We start from the raw sequence: 16,900 nt of genomic DNA on the forward strand, positions 1-16,900 counted from the left end.
CAACCCCCGAGCAGAGACAGGAAAAAGCTTTTAATGCCCTTTGCTGAGCATTCTCCACCACATGACTGGGTCTTAGCCACTTTGAACCCTATATACTTGGTTGACCGGGGTCCCCCAGGGATCTGTCCTTGGCTCACTACTCCTTTCCCTCTTCACCAAATCTCTTTGCTGAAAATCTACATTATTTGAGCTTGTAGATTTGCTATTTGTACCGAATGTTCACCTACTTTTGCAGAATGTTTGCCTATTTTGACATGCCCAGAATAGGGATAGGGTTCATGCAATCTGGGAACTCGTTCGGTAAAAAAAAAGAGGGACATTTTTTTCCTTTGTATTTGCCTCTGGGGGCACCACCTACTTTGTGTAGAAACAGGTACTCTGTTTAGCTCCTCCCCTTTCTTGGCCCACTTCCTCCTGGGTGCCTCTATATTTATTCCTAGAACAACACTACTACATGTTTATGGCAGGGGTGCTGTCTTGAGAGATTAGGGTTCATGTGGTTAAATGCTAGTTTAACTTTGCAGAAGGTGGGGGGTTGAATCACTGGACGTAATGGGTTGAGTCACGTCTTAATCATTTTTTTATTTCCGACATTGCTGGAAAGCCATTCCGGATTGTTCCAGCCCAATTTAACCCCTGCTTTTGCACCCCCTCACCCCAAATAATCATTCAAACATCAGGAATGCACTTGAAAGTTCAAGTCAGACATGTGGCACAAGATACATCAAGTTACGGTGCTATTGTATCAATATGCCATTCCTCCTTAATAGGCAGTCACTTTTAGACCGTCTTAGGGTTAATAAATACCCCCTACCCCCACCAGTCTGCCTGATCCAGCCTCATAGAAGGCATGTGTGTGGGTTTTGTGTGTTTGTTTGTGGTGGGTGTGCTTTGCGTGTGCGGTGCTGTGCCTTTTGGACACCTGTTGAAATACTGCAGCAACGTCCGCTTAAAAATACATCATCCTGTTGCAGTTTGGACTCTATGAATGATGATTGTTTTCTTTCGCGCATGTTGTGAGGACTTCCTGTTTGTTAAATCTATTTGTTAATTTGTTCCGTTTGTGCATTCTGGTGTTTGTGGTGCTGTTTTTTGCTTGTGGCCATTAGCCACTGCACAGTTCTAATACTGGCACAGGAGGTTTACACACACACACACACACACACACGTAAGCTGCGATTTCTCAATGAAGAGTGTGTGTGTATGTGTTGCTTTGATCTTTTGCCAAGGATTAGAGGATTAACTGCGTTTGTGTCCGGGCATGTGCACACATAGGATCCAATCAGTGCTTGAGCACCTACCTGATTGCCTTTATAGGAGAAAGTGTCCTTTTTATGCATACATAATTTCTCTTGTTTAGTTCTCTTTTGCTGAAGTGAACCACAGTTGCTCTGCTCTCATAATCGTTCAATAGAAAGGCTAGGTCACGTTATGCTATATTTTATTGGCAGGGGCAGGGTCCCACATTTTCCCCTTCTGATAAGTCTGGTTTTAAGAACATGCTGAGCAAGTCTAACCCATGTTCGTCATACCCAGAAGTATGAACTTGCTAGGTTCCATTCGGTATTTTGTTCTTCCAAAGTTAGTTTTTGTATTCAGTTTGTGTGTGTGTTCATGTGTTGGACAACACTTGGCCTCCCCTCCCAAAGGTCTGTACATGGCCCTGTTTGAGTCACTGACCTCATCTGGCCTCCACAACACCAGCTTGGATCATTTAGGATTACAAGAAACATCAGGCTCTAACAGACACTCCACACACACACACACACACACACACACACACACACACACACACACACACACACACACACACACACACACACACACACACACACAGTGTTTGACCTGCACACCGTTTAGGGTTGAGGTAAGTACCAACATACTGTGTTCTTTTATCAGTGTAACTGACTCTAACCATCTCGTCTTTCTTCTCTTCTCTTTCCCCCTTATTCCCTTCATTTCTTAACTTTTTCTCCTCGTATTCTTTCTCCCCCATCTGTCTGTCTGTCATTGTCACTCGCACCTGTTGGCTGTCTTCACCTCCTATCCATCCTGTCTGTTCCCATGGCGTCCCGTCCTCCTTTCACTTCCTCCCTACAGTGCTCCTACTCAGCAGCGGGCGCCCGGTGCCTCGCCGTCGGCCCACAACATCAGCAGCAGCGCGGCGGCGACGACGGACCGCACCAACTTCTCGCGGGGGGTCGGCATCCGCAGCACGTTCCACGCCGGCCAGCAGCGGGGCGCCCGCGACCAGCAGGGCTCCGCCTACCCCGGCGGCCCCGCCTCCCCGTCACTGTCGCACGGCAACAGCCAGGCGAGGCGCGCGCACGGCGCCACCGGCATCTTCAGCAAGTTCACCTCCAAGTTTGTGCGCAGGTGAGCGGGGGAGGGGAGGGAAGGGAAGGTGGATGAACAGATGGCGGACGGATGAACAGCTAAATCTGTGGGTGTAGGACAGATGGTGTAGAGTGATGCCCATTTATACTGGTGGGGCACCTGCCCCAAATGATTATTCATATCTGACTTATTGACTTGATTGTTTTTTATTCCCTTCATTTATATGCATTTTAGATCATATGAGTCAAATGTATCCTTATGTAATGGAGCATGCCAGAGTCATTGAGAGAGAGCGTTTACAGTAAAGAAAGACAGAAAACACGGAGAGAGAGTAGGGGCGTGACATGCAGCAAATGTCCAGCCGGCCCTTTTGCAGCATTAGAGGCCTTAACTAAACCACTCTGCTGTCGGGTCACCCCATGATATTCAATATTTAATACTTTATTGCCAAACCCGACTTACAGTTGATTTGGAATTAGCTTTGGAAGTAACGCTTGACATGGGGGCGACTAATCTTTCCAAACACTACTGTGTAGTTCCAGCATTGAGCCCCGTTCATCAGTGTTTATGAACCATGTGATCGAGTTGCGGGGGGATCAAAGAGTTTCAGAACTTTCTCTTTCAACGGCTCTGGATCGTACCTCAGAATGTCACACCCCCTTCTGCCATGACACTGTTGTAGGATGACCTGGCACTCACACCACAGAGTTGCACGATGCTTGAAATGTAATTCAAACGATGTGATGCTACCGTAGTTAGTGTGGTATAAGTGCCCTTTTCAAATGTGTGAAAATGCAATTAATTGTATACTACACACCCTACTGATTAACCACTTTCAGCCCTGTGTTGCAATTTTGGGCATGTCATTATTAGCAGAATTTTCCAAAAATGGCAAATAGCAGATCTACAAGCTCACAACACGTCGCATCGTGTTAGGAGTGTATAGATCAGCTGTTATCACTATTTAGTGTGGGACAGACAGAAGTATATAGGGCTTAAGTTAAGTGGTTAGTATAGCCAATAGCAGTTCCAGTAGTTAAATCCTGTTGTTAAGCCTGTCACGATGGCATCCTGTTTTAATATTGGTAAAGGATAACAGTAGCTGTGTGAATCTCATGGCACTGCAGCTGATATTTTTACCACCAGTATTACTTTAGTAAAACATTATCAAAGTTATCACTTGCAGAGGCCTGCCTTCTTTAAAAAATAAAAATAAAACAGTCTACAGAAAGGTCCAGCTCAGTCTCCAGTTGAGGTTGGTACTGGCAGTGCAAGAGGTTCTGTAGGTTATGGCTTTAGACAGGGTAATTGTTAATGGAAATCTATCTAGACATGGATGCTATACTATGTGTCAAATATCAAATATGTGCTGCTAGCAAAGGAACAAAGTGGACTCTTAGCAATGTGTCAGAAATTCTGTCTGATTTAATTTCAGACTGACAGCGAGCTCGGTGAGATAGAATGTCGACAGGTCACGCGTTCTGTATGTCACTGGTTCTCAAACTTTTTCATGTCAAGGACCCCCAAATTGATACGTATTTGGCCGTGGACCCCCATCTGAATTTTTGTTTTGTGCCAGGGACCCCCAAAAGGGAAGATTTATGTAAAAAAAGAAATCCATTTTAGATATTTTTCAAATAGTTTAAAAAATATCAGATGTACAAGCTCACAGTGGCACAAAGTGACGCGCTGTGAGCTTGTAGATCTGCTATTTTTATATAACCAACATATAAATTGATAAAGTGGTTAAAATGATTGTGATGCTATATTAACACATTCACTGCCAGATTTTTTGCAGATTTTTTGCAGTTTCATGCCAAGAGATTTTTCATTGAAAAGAAAAAAGTACTCAGCCGAGATACAGAATTTTTAAGTTTTAAGTTAACAAGGAAGTGGATAGGAGTCTAAATCTTTGAAAAATCATATCTCCTTGGTCTTTGTTAAAAAAAAATAATAATAATAATAATAATATTTTTTTGCTAAAATCGAGTTAACTCGATCTAGGCAAGCAAGTGATGGATTCTAAAATCGAGTTAACTCGATCTAGGCAATCAATGTGTTAACTACTTTTGCTGGGGACCCCCTGGCTGGAAGTCCCAACAAGGACCCCTGGGGGTCCCCGGGCCCCATTTTGAGAACCACTGATGTATGTGACAGACTTTTGATACCTGATCTAAACATTCTACTCTGCCTAGAGAATAGGAGGACACCCCCCGTAAAGGGTAATTTTTTACACTTTTATTATATATAAATTTGGCATTCCAGATTTAGCTATTTAGGACACATGACTCAGCAGTTGAGAAGGGGAAAAACACTATCTGTCCTCTCTAGGGAGTCTTTCACTCCCAAGTCAGCCATATTCACCATTAATGATGACTGAGTCAGCTTCCATGCTCACTGGAAATCACATTAGTTTTAACTGAAAATGGCACATTCACATTTAGAGCTAATGTTCCTAGAGGCGAGAGGGAACAGGTAGACCCTTTCAGCGAAAACTATTATAATATGTTATATAGGGCATTGGTTCTCAAAGTGGGGTCCGGGGACCCCCAGGGGTCTGTGGGAGAGTACCAGGGGGTCCCCAGCTAAATGAGTTAATATAGCATCACAATCATCATCATTTGGGGGGTCCTTGACATGAAGAAGTTTGAGAACCACTGATATATAGGGCGCTCGAGTGGCACAGTGGTAAAGTGCCCTGCCCAGTGCCCTCCACCGCGGAGTCTGGGGTGTTTGAATCCACTGCGGTGCATCCGACTTTGTTGAGCGTCTATAATATGAACACAATTGGCCTTTTCCGTTCGGGGGGAAGGGAAGCCGGGCAGGGAGGGTGATATTTTGTCACTGCACATACTCCTACGGGCTGGGGCGGCACCTGTCCGCAGGGAGTGTTGGGCGGAATTAGTAAGACGGAGGCTCTACTACGTCCTCCCGGTGGGGGCTCCTCACTGGCAGGTGAGTCAGTAGGATTACAACAGCAGTGAGACACACAATTGTGTGTGCGGGGAGGAATTAATTGGCATGGTGACAAAATTGGGGAGAAACCTTGTACGTCCAAAGCGTTAGCTTTTGTGTTCCAATGGATCCAATGTAGTTATTTAGTCACAAGCTCTTGTTAATACTTTTCATTGGTTAAATATTTATAAAAACCCACAGACAGATGTAACCACTTTCAACCCGGCGGCCCTATTTTGGGCATGTCATTATAGGTGAAAATGTATATTTGAAATATATATATTTTTTTTTTAAAAAAGGAAAAATAGTTCACTTTGTGTTGCACCTCGACACGTGAGCTTGCAGATCGAAACGTTTCACTACTTTTGAGCTACTGTACATTGTCAGATGAAGTATAAAATAGGGCATTAGTTTGTGAAAAAAAACATACAAATAAATATGGAGATACAAGGTTTCTTCCCAACAGAATGCATTGTTATAATCTTTTATTTATACAGTATTTAGTGAGATTTCACTTCAGTTTGCAGTCGAGCCCCATTTATTTTTAAACGGTTGTCAGTTCAACCACCACGTGTCGTTTGACGCTGGTTTTGCGTCATTGTTATGGTGTTTTTCGCCGTGTTCCTGTGTTTGGGCCAGGCTCACCTCTATATGTACAGTATGTTCAACAGACTCCAGTGAAGTCCCAGCTGTGACTCTGGTCAGAGCCCAGCAGCGTGTTGCCCTGTAATCTTCTTGTGTTTGGAACAGCGCTGGCCTGAGGAGACATTTCTGGAGGTTTTGGCTTCATGTCTGGACGTTTTTTTTTTACCACAGTTCTGCTTCCAGGCCAGGTTGCCCCAGTTAGGCTGCCCCTCCGTGGATAATTGATCGCGATAAATGCACGAGAGCTCAACATTAAGAGGCTATACATCACTCTTTCCCAAACACTGGGTCGGGACCCATTTGTGGGTCCCATTGATATGATGCAAGAAAATGACCTAAGGGTTTTTAACCGATTAAATTTTGAAAGATTGCTAAAAAAAATGTAATTGATTGAATAATCGCTAAGGAAATAGTCGATAGTTGCAGCCCTAGACAACATTAAGACTTGTGAGTCATTGTGACCTAATAGTCAGCAATGAACCCTGAAGGCACGTTTGGGATATCTGTGAGAAAGTGTGTGTTGAGAGACGGGGACATGGAATAGGTTTGTATATTGGTAGTTTTAATGTGTTTTAGTGGGGGAGTTAGGCTTTGAGACGTTAACGCACAATTGACCACTTTCAACCATGTTTTGGGCGTGACATTACAGTAGGTGAAAGATTTGCAAAAATAGCCATAATATCAGCATTCCGTTGTGTCGATCAGCTTTTTTCACCTGAGACCGTCATAGTACGAAGTGTAAGCTTTTAAACTTGGGTTGGTATGGGTTGTGTAGTTACTGCCATGAAGTAACTCCAAATATTGGTCAGATTTCTTCAGTTGTTGCTCCGTATATATAAAAAATTGCTGATCCAAAATATTTTCTCCATGCATTGCATGGTGAAACAGGTCTCAAAGTCACACTTTATTTAACACAAAAACAAACGCAAACAAAGCTGATTCTGACAGTGCATGAAATTACGAAACTCGGTTCATCATTGTTTTCGTCTGTTTCCAATGTTTTTTAAACATATTTGACATATTTCTTACCAAAACGACGCTGAACCAAGCTTTGTGATGGTACACAGCAGTGGTGTAAAGTAAATTTACTCAGGTACTGTACTCTAGTATTGACACTTTTACTTGAGTACTTTTTCCACCCATTGTATACAGTACACTGGCAGAACCAGCTTTATTGGCATAGATTGCTGTTTCAGCGTGCAATGCAAATCAACAAGGAGATTATTTTGGAATATGAATTTCTAAACACCGGATCAACTATTTGGATTGTGTAGTTACACCATGTAACTACACAATCCAAACCTCTACCAACGTGTGCGTATGTGCGCGCCTGGAGCACAACGAATAGACACAGGCAGCAACTTTCCAGTTCTCCCACTCAAACATAGCTCCATGGCGACAGTATCCATGGTTACAACGGAGATATCACTTTTCCTTCAACTATAAATACCACTGGTGGGGACACCTTGGTGCGCACACACACACACACACACACACACACACACACACACACACACACACACACGCCTGGCTTGCTTGCTAAAAGGAAGTGAAGGTGGTGGAGACAGAGGGATCAGCTTGCACATTCAGTAAAATCCTCAGTGTTACTTTAATTCTGAGGGTGTAAAAATGGACCCTTACATGTCCAGATTTGTACTCAGAGATTTTACTGTGCTGGTGCGATTTATGTAGCTAAAGACACACACACACACACACACACACACACACACACACACACACACACACACACACACACACACACACACACACACACACACACACACACAGCTGTATGTTTTATTAAGATATCCCATAACCTGACCTCAGCACTTTTCCGTTAGGACCAGTGGTGGAAGAAGTACTCCGATGTTTTACTTAAAAGATCTGAGTTAAAGTAGCAATACCACCACATAAAGATAATCTGTTACAAGTAAAAAGCTAGAATTCAAAGGTTTTGTGGAATAAAAGTACAAAAATGTTGACATCAAAACATACTTAAAGGACCAAAAGTGTGTACACACACACACACACACACACACACACACACACACACACACACACACACACACACACACACACACACACACACACACACACAGTGAATGGCATGTGTGAAGGAGATGGAAGTTGCTCAACCTTTGTTTTAAGATTTAAGTTGTTTCCTCAATTTGTTGTTTTGATTACACTTTTTTTGAACGTGTGTGTTTGTGTGTGTAGAAAGGCTTTTGACTATGATCTATGCATATTTGACCATCTCACCTCAAAAACAGCCCTTCTTTTCAGGATTACTGGGTTATCCCAAGATGTGATGATATGTCATGATATTCCATCTCATGTCGGATGTGGTTGGTCCTCATTGGAATTTTTCTACAGTCTATGAAATCTCTTGCCATGTTCTTTTGCTGTGAATTTAATGACCAGTTTTCACACATCTAGCCCCATGAATTACCCCTAACTTTTAAAACACATAACCACTTTCACCTTGGCGTCCCATCATCTTTTCTAAATAATATCGTTTTCAAAGTGTTTCAAAAATAGCTGATCTGCAAGCTAACAACATGTTGCATTGAGTCGTGAGCTTGTAGATTGGCTATTTTTGAATAGCTTAAGTATAAAATAGGGCTAAAGTGGTTAATTCCTCATTCAAATACCACTTCATACTCTTAATCAGACAGTAACATGTAATTGTTGTTATAGATTTTCATGTATTATTATTTTTATTTCTTTTTTACGCAACTTAAATACAATGTGGGGTTGGATGGAGAAAAACTTTGGACATTATAATTTTTTGTTTTCATTTTTCCCTAACGTAGATTTTTCTTGTTCTCTTGTTTCAAAATCTGCTCTCGTCGTGTCTCTCAGTCCAATATATCAGTTTTTATACATACATTTTCTTTTTTCTCTTTCTTTCTTTATCCCTTTGTTTTTGTAGAAATCTCTCGTTCAGGTTTCCGAGAAGGTAGGCAACATCCCCACTGTTAAATATAACCCCTTGATTTATACATTTATCCTCTACCTTAAATATATTTGATATATATATATATATATACACTATATATATTTTCTCCTTTTTTTTTGGTGTTTTGTGCAGCTTTTTTTGTTCAAATCTTCCCTTGTGCCTTGGTCTTTGAGCTCTCTTTTTTTTCTGTGGTTGGCCCTTTTTTTTTTAGCTCTTTGGTTTTGAGTGCCGTGTTTATGGACCTTATGTTTATTTTTTGTTTTTATACTAACCTCCCTCCCCCTCTCTCAGTCTCAGACTCACCCGTTCATTCACTTACTCACTCCCTCACCCACTCCTCACCACGGTGCATCACAATAACACCTCACCCCTTTCTTTCAATGTCTCCATCCCTCCCAGTACTCCTCCACCCCCCCATCCTCACACCCACCCCCCCAGATAGAGTGTGTGAGCACACAGCGCTTGTGTCCCAGATTTCGGTGTCCTAGTCTGAGCAGTGTGATAGCTCTAGTTACCCCCCCTACCCTCCCATCCACCCACAACCTGCAGCCTCGCACATACAGGTGACGTTGTCCTTGAGATCTCAGCCTTTCGATACTTCTAGTGACATCTAAATGAGTGATTCCCACCTGTGGACCAGGGTCTCTAACAAAACCTACTCCCAGCGCTTTGGAAACCAATCCTGATGTTTGCGTTGGTTTTGAAATGCAGTTATTTCTTAAATCTCCAAACTGTTTCCACCTAGTTTTAGCCCCAACATTGAATTTAGACATCACCAGACGCATCGGTAGGCAGAGATCTCAGATCGTTTGCTACACGAGACTATTGAGTATAGGCTACAGTTCAGAGTTCGCCTCATTTCAACCTCCGGTCGGGAATCAGCCCCCAATTGATACACGCGAGGAAACATCATCTCACCCGTAACTCATATAACCCCCCAACCCTTAACGGATAAGGACAGGAGGTGATATCATCACTGTGGGACAAGGTCCCGAGAGCCATGGTAGAACAGTGAAGTGGCTGACGCCTGGTGGTCAAATCTGGGATTGCAGTACTTCCGCATTTAAAACACTGCGTGTGCTTCTACCGTTTGAAACCCTAGTGCGCCTGCTCGATGCTCAGGATTTCCGCATTTGGGCACCCAAATTTGGTGCTCAAATGCGGAAGTAGAATGTTCTTCCGCCAATGAACAACTTTTATTGAAATTAATACCTGGGGCGGGGCAGTCCATCCTCTAGATAGATTATAACTCTGGTTGAAGTGTCCCTGAGCAAGACACTTGACCCCTAACTGCTCCGCGAGCGCTGAATTAATAGCACTCACTGCTCCCCATAGGTAGGATGGATAATGCACAGGACAGCTTTCATGTATGCACAAAATATACAGTTATCATGAAAGACCGGAGAAGTGAAGAGTTACCATAGTAATGACACGCGCAAGTCATCATGATTAAGGGCTTTACAGCTACAATCTGGACCTTTATTGTAAAGAATTAAAGCAATCTGTATGGTAGAGTAGGTTAACCCATTCAATCGGGGCGGGAACGCATCTGTCATTTTAGATTTTTAGCTATAACCATTATTTTATACTGAATTACATTTTACTCAAATCTTTGCTTTTGGGAGGTCCCTGGAACAACATATTTTTAGATGGGGGTCGGCCGGCAAAAACATATAATTTTTTGGGGGTAAAAAAATAACTTAAACATCTTTAGTGGTTGGAGGTGGTCTCCCTGCTCTTCCATCGAGCCATTCGGACCCTGGCGTCTGATAGGACACCTACTGGTTGACGAGTAGTACTCCCAGAAGCTTATAAGTGCAATATCTCCCTTGGCCAAGCAGGGATTCAATCTAGGCGCAAATGTATCAGTTTGATCTCCCACGCGGGAGATGTGGGTTCAACTTGACATGAAACTAACGTGAAAGGTGTTTTTGGTCCAGCTTTAACCTTTTCGATTTTGATTTCGTTCATTTTTTTAAATATCCCCGCTGACCTGCCTAGTTCTTTTGTTGATCTTTTTGTATTTAAACTCTTGAGTCTGGAACAGATTTTGGAGCAGCACAGTTGTTTATCTAGCTTTGGAGACCGAGCATCCCATCGTCGGAGCTGCAGTGGCGTTTGTTCTTCAGGTTTTTGTTTTGTTTTTGTGAACCGTGTTAGGCGATTTTTGTTGTTGTTGTTCATTTGCATCATCTGTTCTTTGGACGGAGGTATCGGGGAGGAGTGGATAGAGGAAGGATGGGGAATGCAGTGTTTTGTTTCTCAGGCTGCACTCTTTCTGGAGGCTGCACTCTCTTCTCTTCCTTTCATATGGCTCCTTTTTATTCACTTTGGCTCTCTCTCCTCTGTCTAACAGCAGCAGCAACAGTACTGGATGGCTTTGACCTACTGTGGCTGGAAAAAATATCTTAATTCTGTGTACACACACACACACACACACACACACACACACACACACACACACACACACACACACACACACACACACACACACACACACACACACACACACAAGCAAGTACACCAATAAAAGGCTCCTTGGTTATGACGCATACACAGACCTTGACACATTTCTGTTCACACCTGTCTTTGTATTTACATGGGCGCAGGCAATGCACACATTTGTAATGCATTACAAATTATGACATTTGTAATGCCATACAAATGACATTTGTACAATCCTACACACACTTGACCAGTGAGTGTGTTGACCTGGCTTTGCCAGCAGGTAGAGTATTGCTTGTGTTTTACTCTTGGCTAATGCACCACCTGCTGGTTGGAATAGGCAAAAACACCTGATTCATTTAACCTACAGCTACAATCCACACCCCATGGTTTCTACACAGAGACAATTTTAATTTGGTGACTTTTCTCAATAGTCTCGCCCCTTGATAATCACGCAACCTTTCATTTGAAAATGAGATAGATGAACGAAACCAGACTTGATTACCTCCTCCCGCCTTGTCGCAAATCACAACCATAAACCATTGGATCCATACAACATAATTCAGTGAGAATAATGCCTGATTTATACTTGGTTGGTACAAGCCCACGACGCGTCACAGTGCGACCTGTTGTTGTGTGCTGTGTAGATCTGCTATTTTCTAGTGTGCGACTAGTATAAATTAGCCTTTAGTGGAAAGCTGTAAGCCTTGAGATCCAAGCAGCGAGCGCATCATCGAGGTAGAACTTCATCATGTTGCACTTAAACATCGAGCCATGTTATGGCAGCCATTTTGCATCTTTCCTAGGAAGTGTTCAATTGTAATTGGCTTGGACATGCAAAATGGCTCATGTGAAAGCCTTGCTCTCCATCTCACATGGTCCATACCACTTTCATTAACTGTTAAGATGTTTCACCCTTTCTCACCTGTCTTTAATTTATTTTTTACTATATATCTAACCATGTTTCTTTTGCAGGAGCTATTTTGTTTGATGCTAATGTGAATGTGTCTTTATGGGGCAGAACTGGAATGATGCCAAATATAGAAAGACTATAAACTGCTTAATTTGTCATTTCCTGCAGTATTTGCATGTCCTCTGTCTGTCTCATAGTTGTCGTCAATTTAGACTTGCTCTGTCATGCGTTTGTTTTCTCTCTCGTCTGCTTTTCTCCTTTTGTCAGCTTTTTGTTTTGTGTGTGTGACAGAATATACGTGAGTGTGTGTGTGTGTGTGTCTGTCTGTCTGTCTGTCTGTCCATCTATGATTTGTATGTATCTTAGGACCCTGTCTGTTGGTATATACACACGTCAGTGAAAATATGTGTTTGGCAGCATCAGTCTGCCTGTCTGTTTTCGTGTGTGTGTGTTGAGTCTGTGTGTAGGTTCAGTGTTACTAATAACAGCAGAAGGTGGTGGGCCCATTAACGCCTCCTTGCTGTCACAGGACCCACCCTCACCGCGACCACCCTGTTCCGTTCCAAACTGCGCCGGGCCATTTCAATCCAAACCACTACCCTTTCAAAACCATTCCAAAGTCTTCTCCGCTTTTCAAAACCATCCCTTCTCATTTCATTGTGTTGAAAACCATTTGTACTCAAGCATCCCATCTCATATGCATACTACTGCGTACCATCCTCCCAGGGTCACTTTGTAACCCAAGGATACAACATCCCACCCCTAGTTAATGTTGCAGTGGCTCCATTGAGGAGTCGCCATGATGGCATAGTAATTAATCATAAAAATAATTTTGAGCATATTTCTAGAACTGGGAGGAGAAGTCCTATTCTGTTCGGTTTTTTTATCGGGCTCGTTTGCGCTCGGATTGGAACGGTCGCACTTGGTGCCGAGAGTGGTGTGACCTGTGCTCATGTTAGCCCACTAAACAGTGCTCTAGTTGTTACTAGGTTGAAAATGTTAGCCCGCTAGCCATAAAAAAAAAGACTAAACTTTTGTTGATTTTTCTCGAGGAGCCCGTATGAGGGAGAGGGTCGGGATGAGGGGAGCAGGTGAGAAACAGACCAAACCCCAAAACCCTACAAAATCCCAACCCAACAGCCTGCTGTCAATCAATGATTACCCAATCAGACCCAATCAGTAGCTGATAATGCAAGTCGTGGGGGGCCTTGTTGTGATTGGCCGGGAAAGTGTTCTAACCGGGAATGTAATTGGTGATGGGTGGATCGATCAGGGGATGAGCGATTTGGCCGGTAGCCAATGGTAGCATCTGAGTGAACGAGTGAGTGTGTGTTGGTGGGTAGGTCGATACGCATGGTGGGGCGTGTGTGCGCGCATGCATGCAAGACTTAAGAATCCTTTCTAGTACCCAAATGTGTGTTTGTGTGTAATTAAACAATGACATTCAGTCTAATGCCTAATTTGTTTCGTATGACATTGTTGCGCACCAAAAATAGCCAACATACAGTACAAGCTTACAACGCATCACAAATGTGATACATTGTGAGCTTTTCTATTGGCTATTTTTGGCACATGACACCGTCATACGATGAAGTTTAACCCAAGCTTCACATACTTCTAATATATGCTCAAATCAATTATCACACAGGTGATATTTGTCAGTCTCCAACAGAGAGAGAGACACACACAAACACACAGGGGTACTTGTGGAAAGTACCCCTGAAAAAAAGAGGGAAAAAAAACATTTCTTTCTTTGTCTATTTGCCCCTCATCTCGTCTGTCTGTCCCATGTCTCACCCTCCCTCTCATCTGTCTCTCCAACATCCTTTTTCCTGTCTCTCCCACATCCTGTGTTCCGTGCTCGTACTTGTCCTCTCTCCTCTCTTTGTTCTCCTTACTCAATTTCCCTTCTCTCTCTCTGGTCCTCTCTCCTTCTCCCTTCCCATCTCCCTTTTTGCTTTTCCTCGTCCACTACAACCCTCTCTAAACCCTCCTCCTCTCCCCCGCCCCCCCCCAATCCTTCCCATTTGTCCATCTATCCATCCATCCGTCCATCCAGGTCTATGCTGAGCAGTACAGTGGATAAGTCGGAGAAGACTTCAGGCGGTGTGCTCTCCTCGCCCTCCAACAACGATGAAAACAACTCCTCACCGGGATCTGGAAACACTGGTAATGCTGCCTTATTAAGGATGTATTTTCCTTAACTGGTTAACCTGTTCAATCCGGGAACGCATCTGTGTCATTTTAGCTATAACCATTATTTTATACTTTGGCTATTCAAAATAGCAGATCTACAAGCTCTATGATATCTATGAGCTTGTATATCTGCTATTTTTGAATAGCCAAAGTATAAAATATGGATAAAGTGGTTACCCAGATGCGTTCCCGGTTTGAATGGGTTAATAATACTTTTAACATTTTACTTGTAGTCATCTACGTTTCCCTAGTTGTTGCCATCATGACGGTCGGTTAATGTTCCCTTTTGGCTACAAGAGATGTTTAAAGGGGGTGTAACTGATATACAAAATAAGTGTTAAATAGCTCTATATTCTGATTTAAAAAAATAATCATTGCTGTAGAGTTGTTCAGTCCAAGGGTGTCCCTGGTACTGGTGTCTTCTCTCTACAACAGAAAAGATATTTTTCAGGTCGGGATACAAATTTTATCCTGTGATGAAACAAATAAAAGAATGGGACTGGAACACTATAAAATTTAGGCTGATAAATTATCTTTGTGGGGTTCTCTCTCCTGACTGGATAATAATGGTATCCATACCTGAAAATGTATTTTGTTTACTAAAGAGCTGGACAGTTAGGCGAGCGACATATCTGCTATTTTCGACCAAAGTTTGCTCCAGAATAGGAACGCTAGGGTTCTTGTTGGATGCATTGCATGCAAGATGAATAAGGTCCTCATCACTCTCTAATCTTTTCATCTCTCTCTCTCAATTTCTGTCATCTCTCTCTCCTCTCCATCCATCCTCTTCGTCTATCCTTCCCTTCCCTCCCAGGTGGTACCGGCACCCCACCAACGACGTTGGCCGGCCCCAAGGACCCGACCAAGCCGCGCTCGCTGCGCTTCACGTGGTCGATGAAGACCACGTCGTCGATGGAGCCTGCCGAGATGATGCGCGAGATCCGCAAGGTGCTGGACTCCAACAGCTGCGAGTACGAGCTGCGTGAGCGATACATGCTGCTGTGCGTGTCGGGCAGCCCGGCGCGCGACGACTTCGTGCAGTGGGAGATGGAGGTGTGCAAGCTGCCGCGCCTTTCGCTCAACGGCGTGCGCTTCAAGCGCATCTCTGGCACGTCCATCGCCTTCAAGAACATCGCGTCCAAGATCGCCAACGAGCTTAAGCTGTGAGCCAAGCGATGCCGAGCACCGAGGCAGGGAGAGAGAGAGAGAGATGGGTAGGCAGGAGGGTGCTGGGAGTTCATGGGGAGGGTGGTGGTGGAGGGGGTGCATTTAGTTGTTTGTAGAGGTTCGGGCGGCGCTGAATGCCCAGTGGCAGTGATGCTGTATTGGGGGAGGCTGTATCGGGGCGGGATTTTTTTGGGTGGGGTTTGGGAATGAATGTCATGGACACGCAGGTGAGGTGCATCGTGAGAATTTTGGGGGGGGGGTCTCATTTTGGAAAGTGTCAATGATGACTAAAATGATTTTGAAGTAGAGCTGTCGGCCACAAGAGACTGTTTCGTCCAAAAAAAGGTTTATTTCATTCGACTTCCTGAGAACAGTAGATAAGAGACTTGACGATTTTTCTTCTGTCTCTCTCTCTCTTGGTTTCCTTGAGTTCTGATGTTCTACACAGAAACAACAACAGGGTTCTTTTGTTTCCGGGTTCTGTCCGAGTTCTGCTTTAGGTGTTCCCAGGGAACCTTTCACGTTTTCTCTGCATGTCGATGATTCTCCACTCTGTTCTACAAGGAGTGCTCACTTTGACCACTCTCCTGCTATTTATTCTGTTTTCTAACCACGGTTCACACAACAACAACAAAACAGTCCGGATGAGAAAGCGGGAAAATAATAGGGAGGAGTGTTGGTTTGAGCGATAGATGGGATGGATGGAGAGATGAACAGATAGGAGGTGAGAGAGAGAGAGAAGGTGCAAAGAACTGACTGGAAATCTAAATTGCGTGTTTTCATAGAAGATTTCCCAGGAATAAAAGTCCCTTGTTCTTTGGAATTCTGGAACAGGTAGAAAGTTGAACACAGTCTCACAATCTCAGTGGACTCTCATTGAGCCAGGACTGTGGAAGCCCCCCCACACACACACCTCTTTCTCTCTCACACACACACAAACTGTATGTGATCCGGACAGACACGTTGGTGAAAGGACACTCCCAACCCAACTCCAAAAATGGACTTCTTTGAAATCGTTCCCCCTCAAACCCAAACCACCCAGTCTCCCGACACACTCAACCTTGTGTGTGTGTATACAGTCACACACACACACACACACACACTCACACACACACTCCTCTCCCTCTAATGTGTGAACTGAATGCCGCACGCCCACCACAGACCTTCACCTCGCCTCTTGGAGTGTTTGTTGGAATTCCACGTGCGACCACCCCCCTCCTCCCGACCCCCTCCACCTCACCAAGTCCCGTGCCAACTGGGCTCGGAACGCCATGGCCGGACCG

General features: G+C 43.8%; 1 protein-coding gene across 7 annotated transcripts in view; it reads left to right on the forward strand.

Annotated features, from left to right (window-relative positions):
- Positions 1–15,757, forward strand: part of mark2b (MAP/microtubule affinity-regulating kinase 2b) — an 80,481-nt gene extending 64,724 nt beyond the window's left edge. For 3 of the 7 annotated variants that reach the window (XM_084043086.1, XM_084043092.1, XM_084043089.1), the window contains 5 exons: positions 2,101–2,376; positions 8,870–8,896; positions 13,307–13,345; positions 14,314–14,423; positions 15,265–15,757. In XM_084043086.1, coding sequence (XP_083899212.1) covers positions 2,101–2,376; positions 8,870–8,896; positions 13,307–13,345; positions 14,314–14,423; positions 15,265–15,617 — 805 coding nt within the window. In that variant the 3' untranslated portion in view covers positions 15,618–15,757. The remainder of the gene's footprint in view (positions 1–2,100; positions 2,377–8,869; positions 8,897–13,306; positions 13,346–14,313; positions 14,424–15,264) is intronic. The other 4 variants (XM_084043087.1, XM_084043090.1, XM_084043088.1 and 1 more) reach the window with 4 other exon arrangements.
- Positions 15,758–16,900: the final 1,143 nt, after the last annotated feature.

The sequence above is a fragment of the Gymnoscopelus microlampas genome (assembly GCF_963454915.1).
Source record: "Gymnoscopelus microlampas genome assembly, chromosome: 19".
NCBI classification, from domain to species: Eukaryota; Metazoa; Chordata; class Actinopteri; order Myctophiformes; family Myctophidae; genus Gymnoscopelus; species Gymnoscopelus microlampas.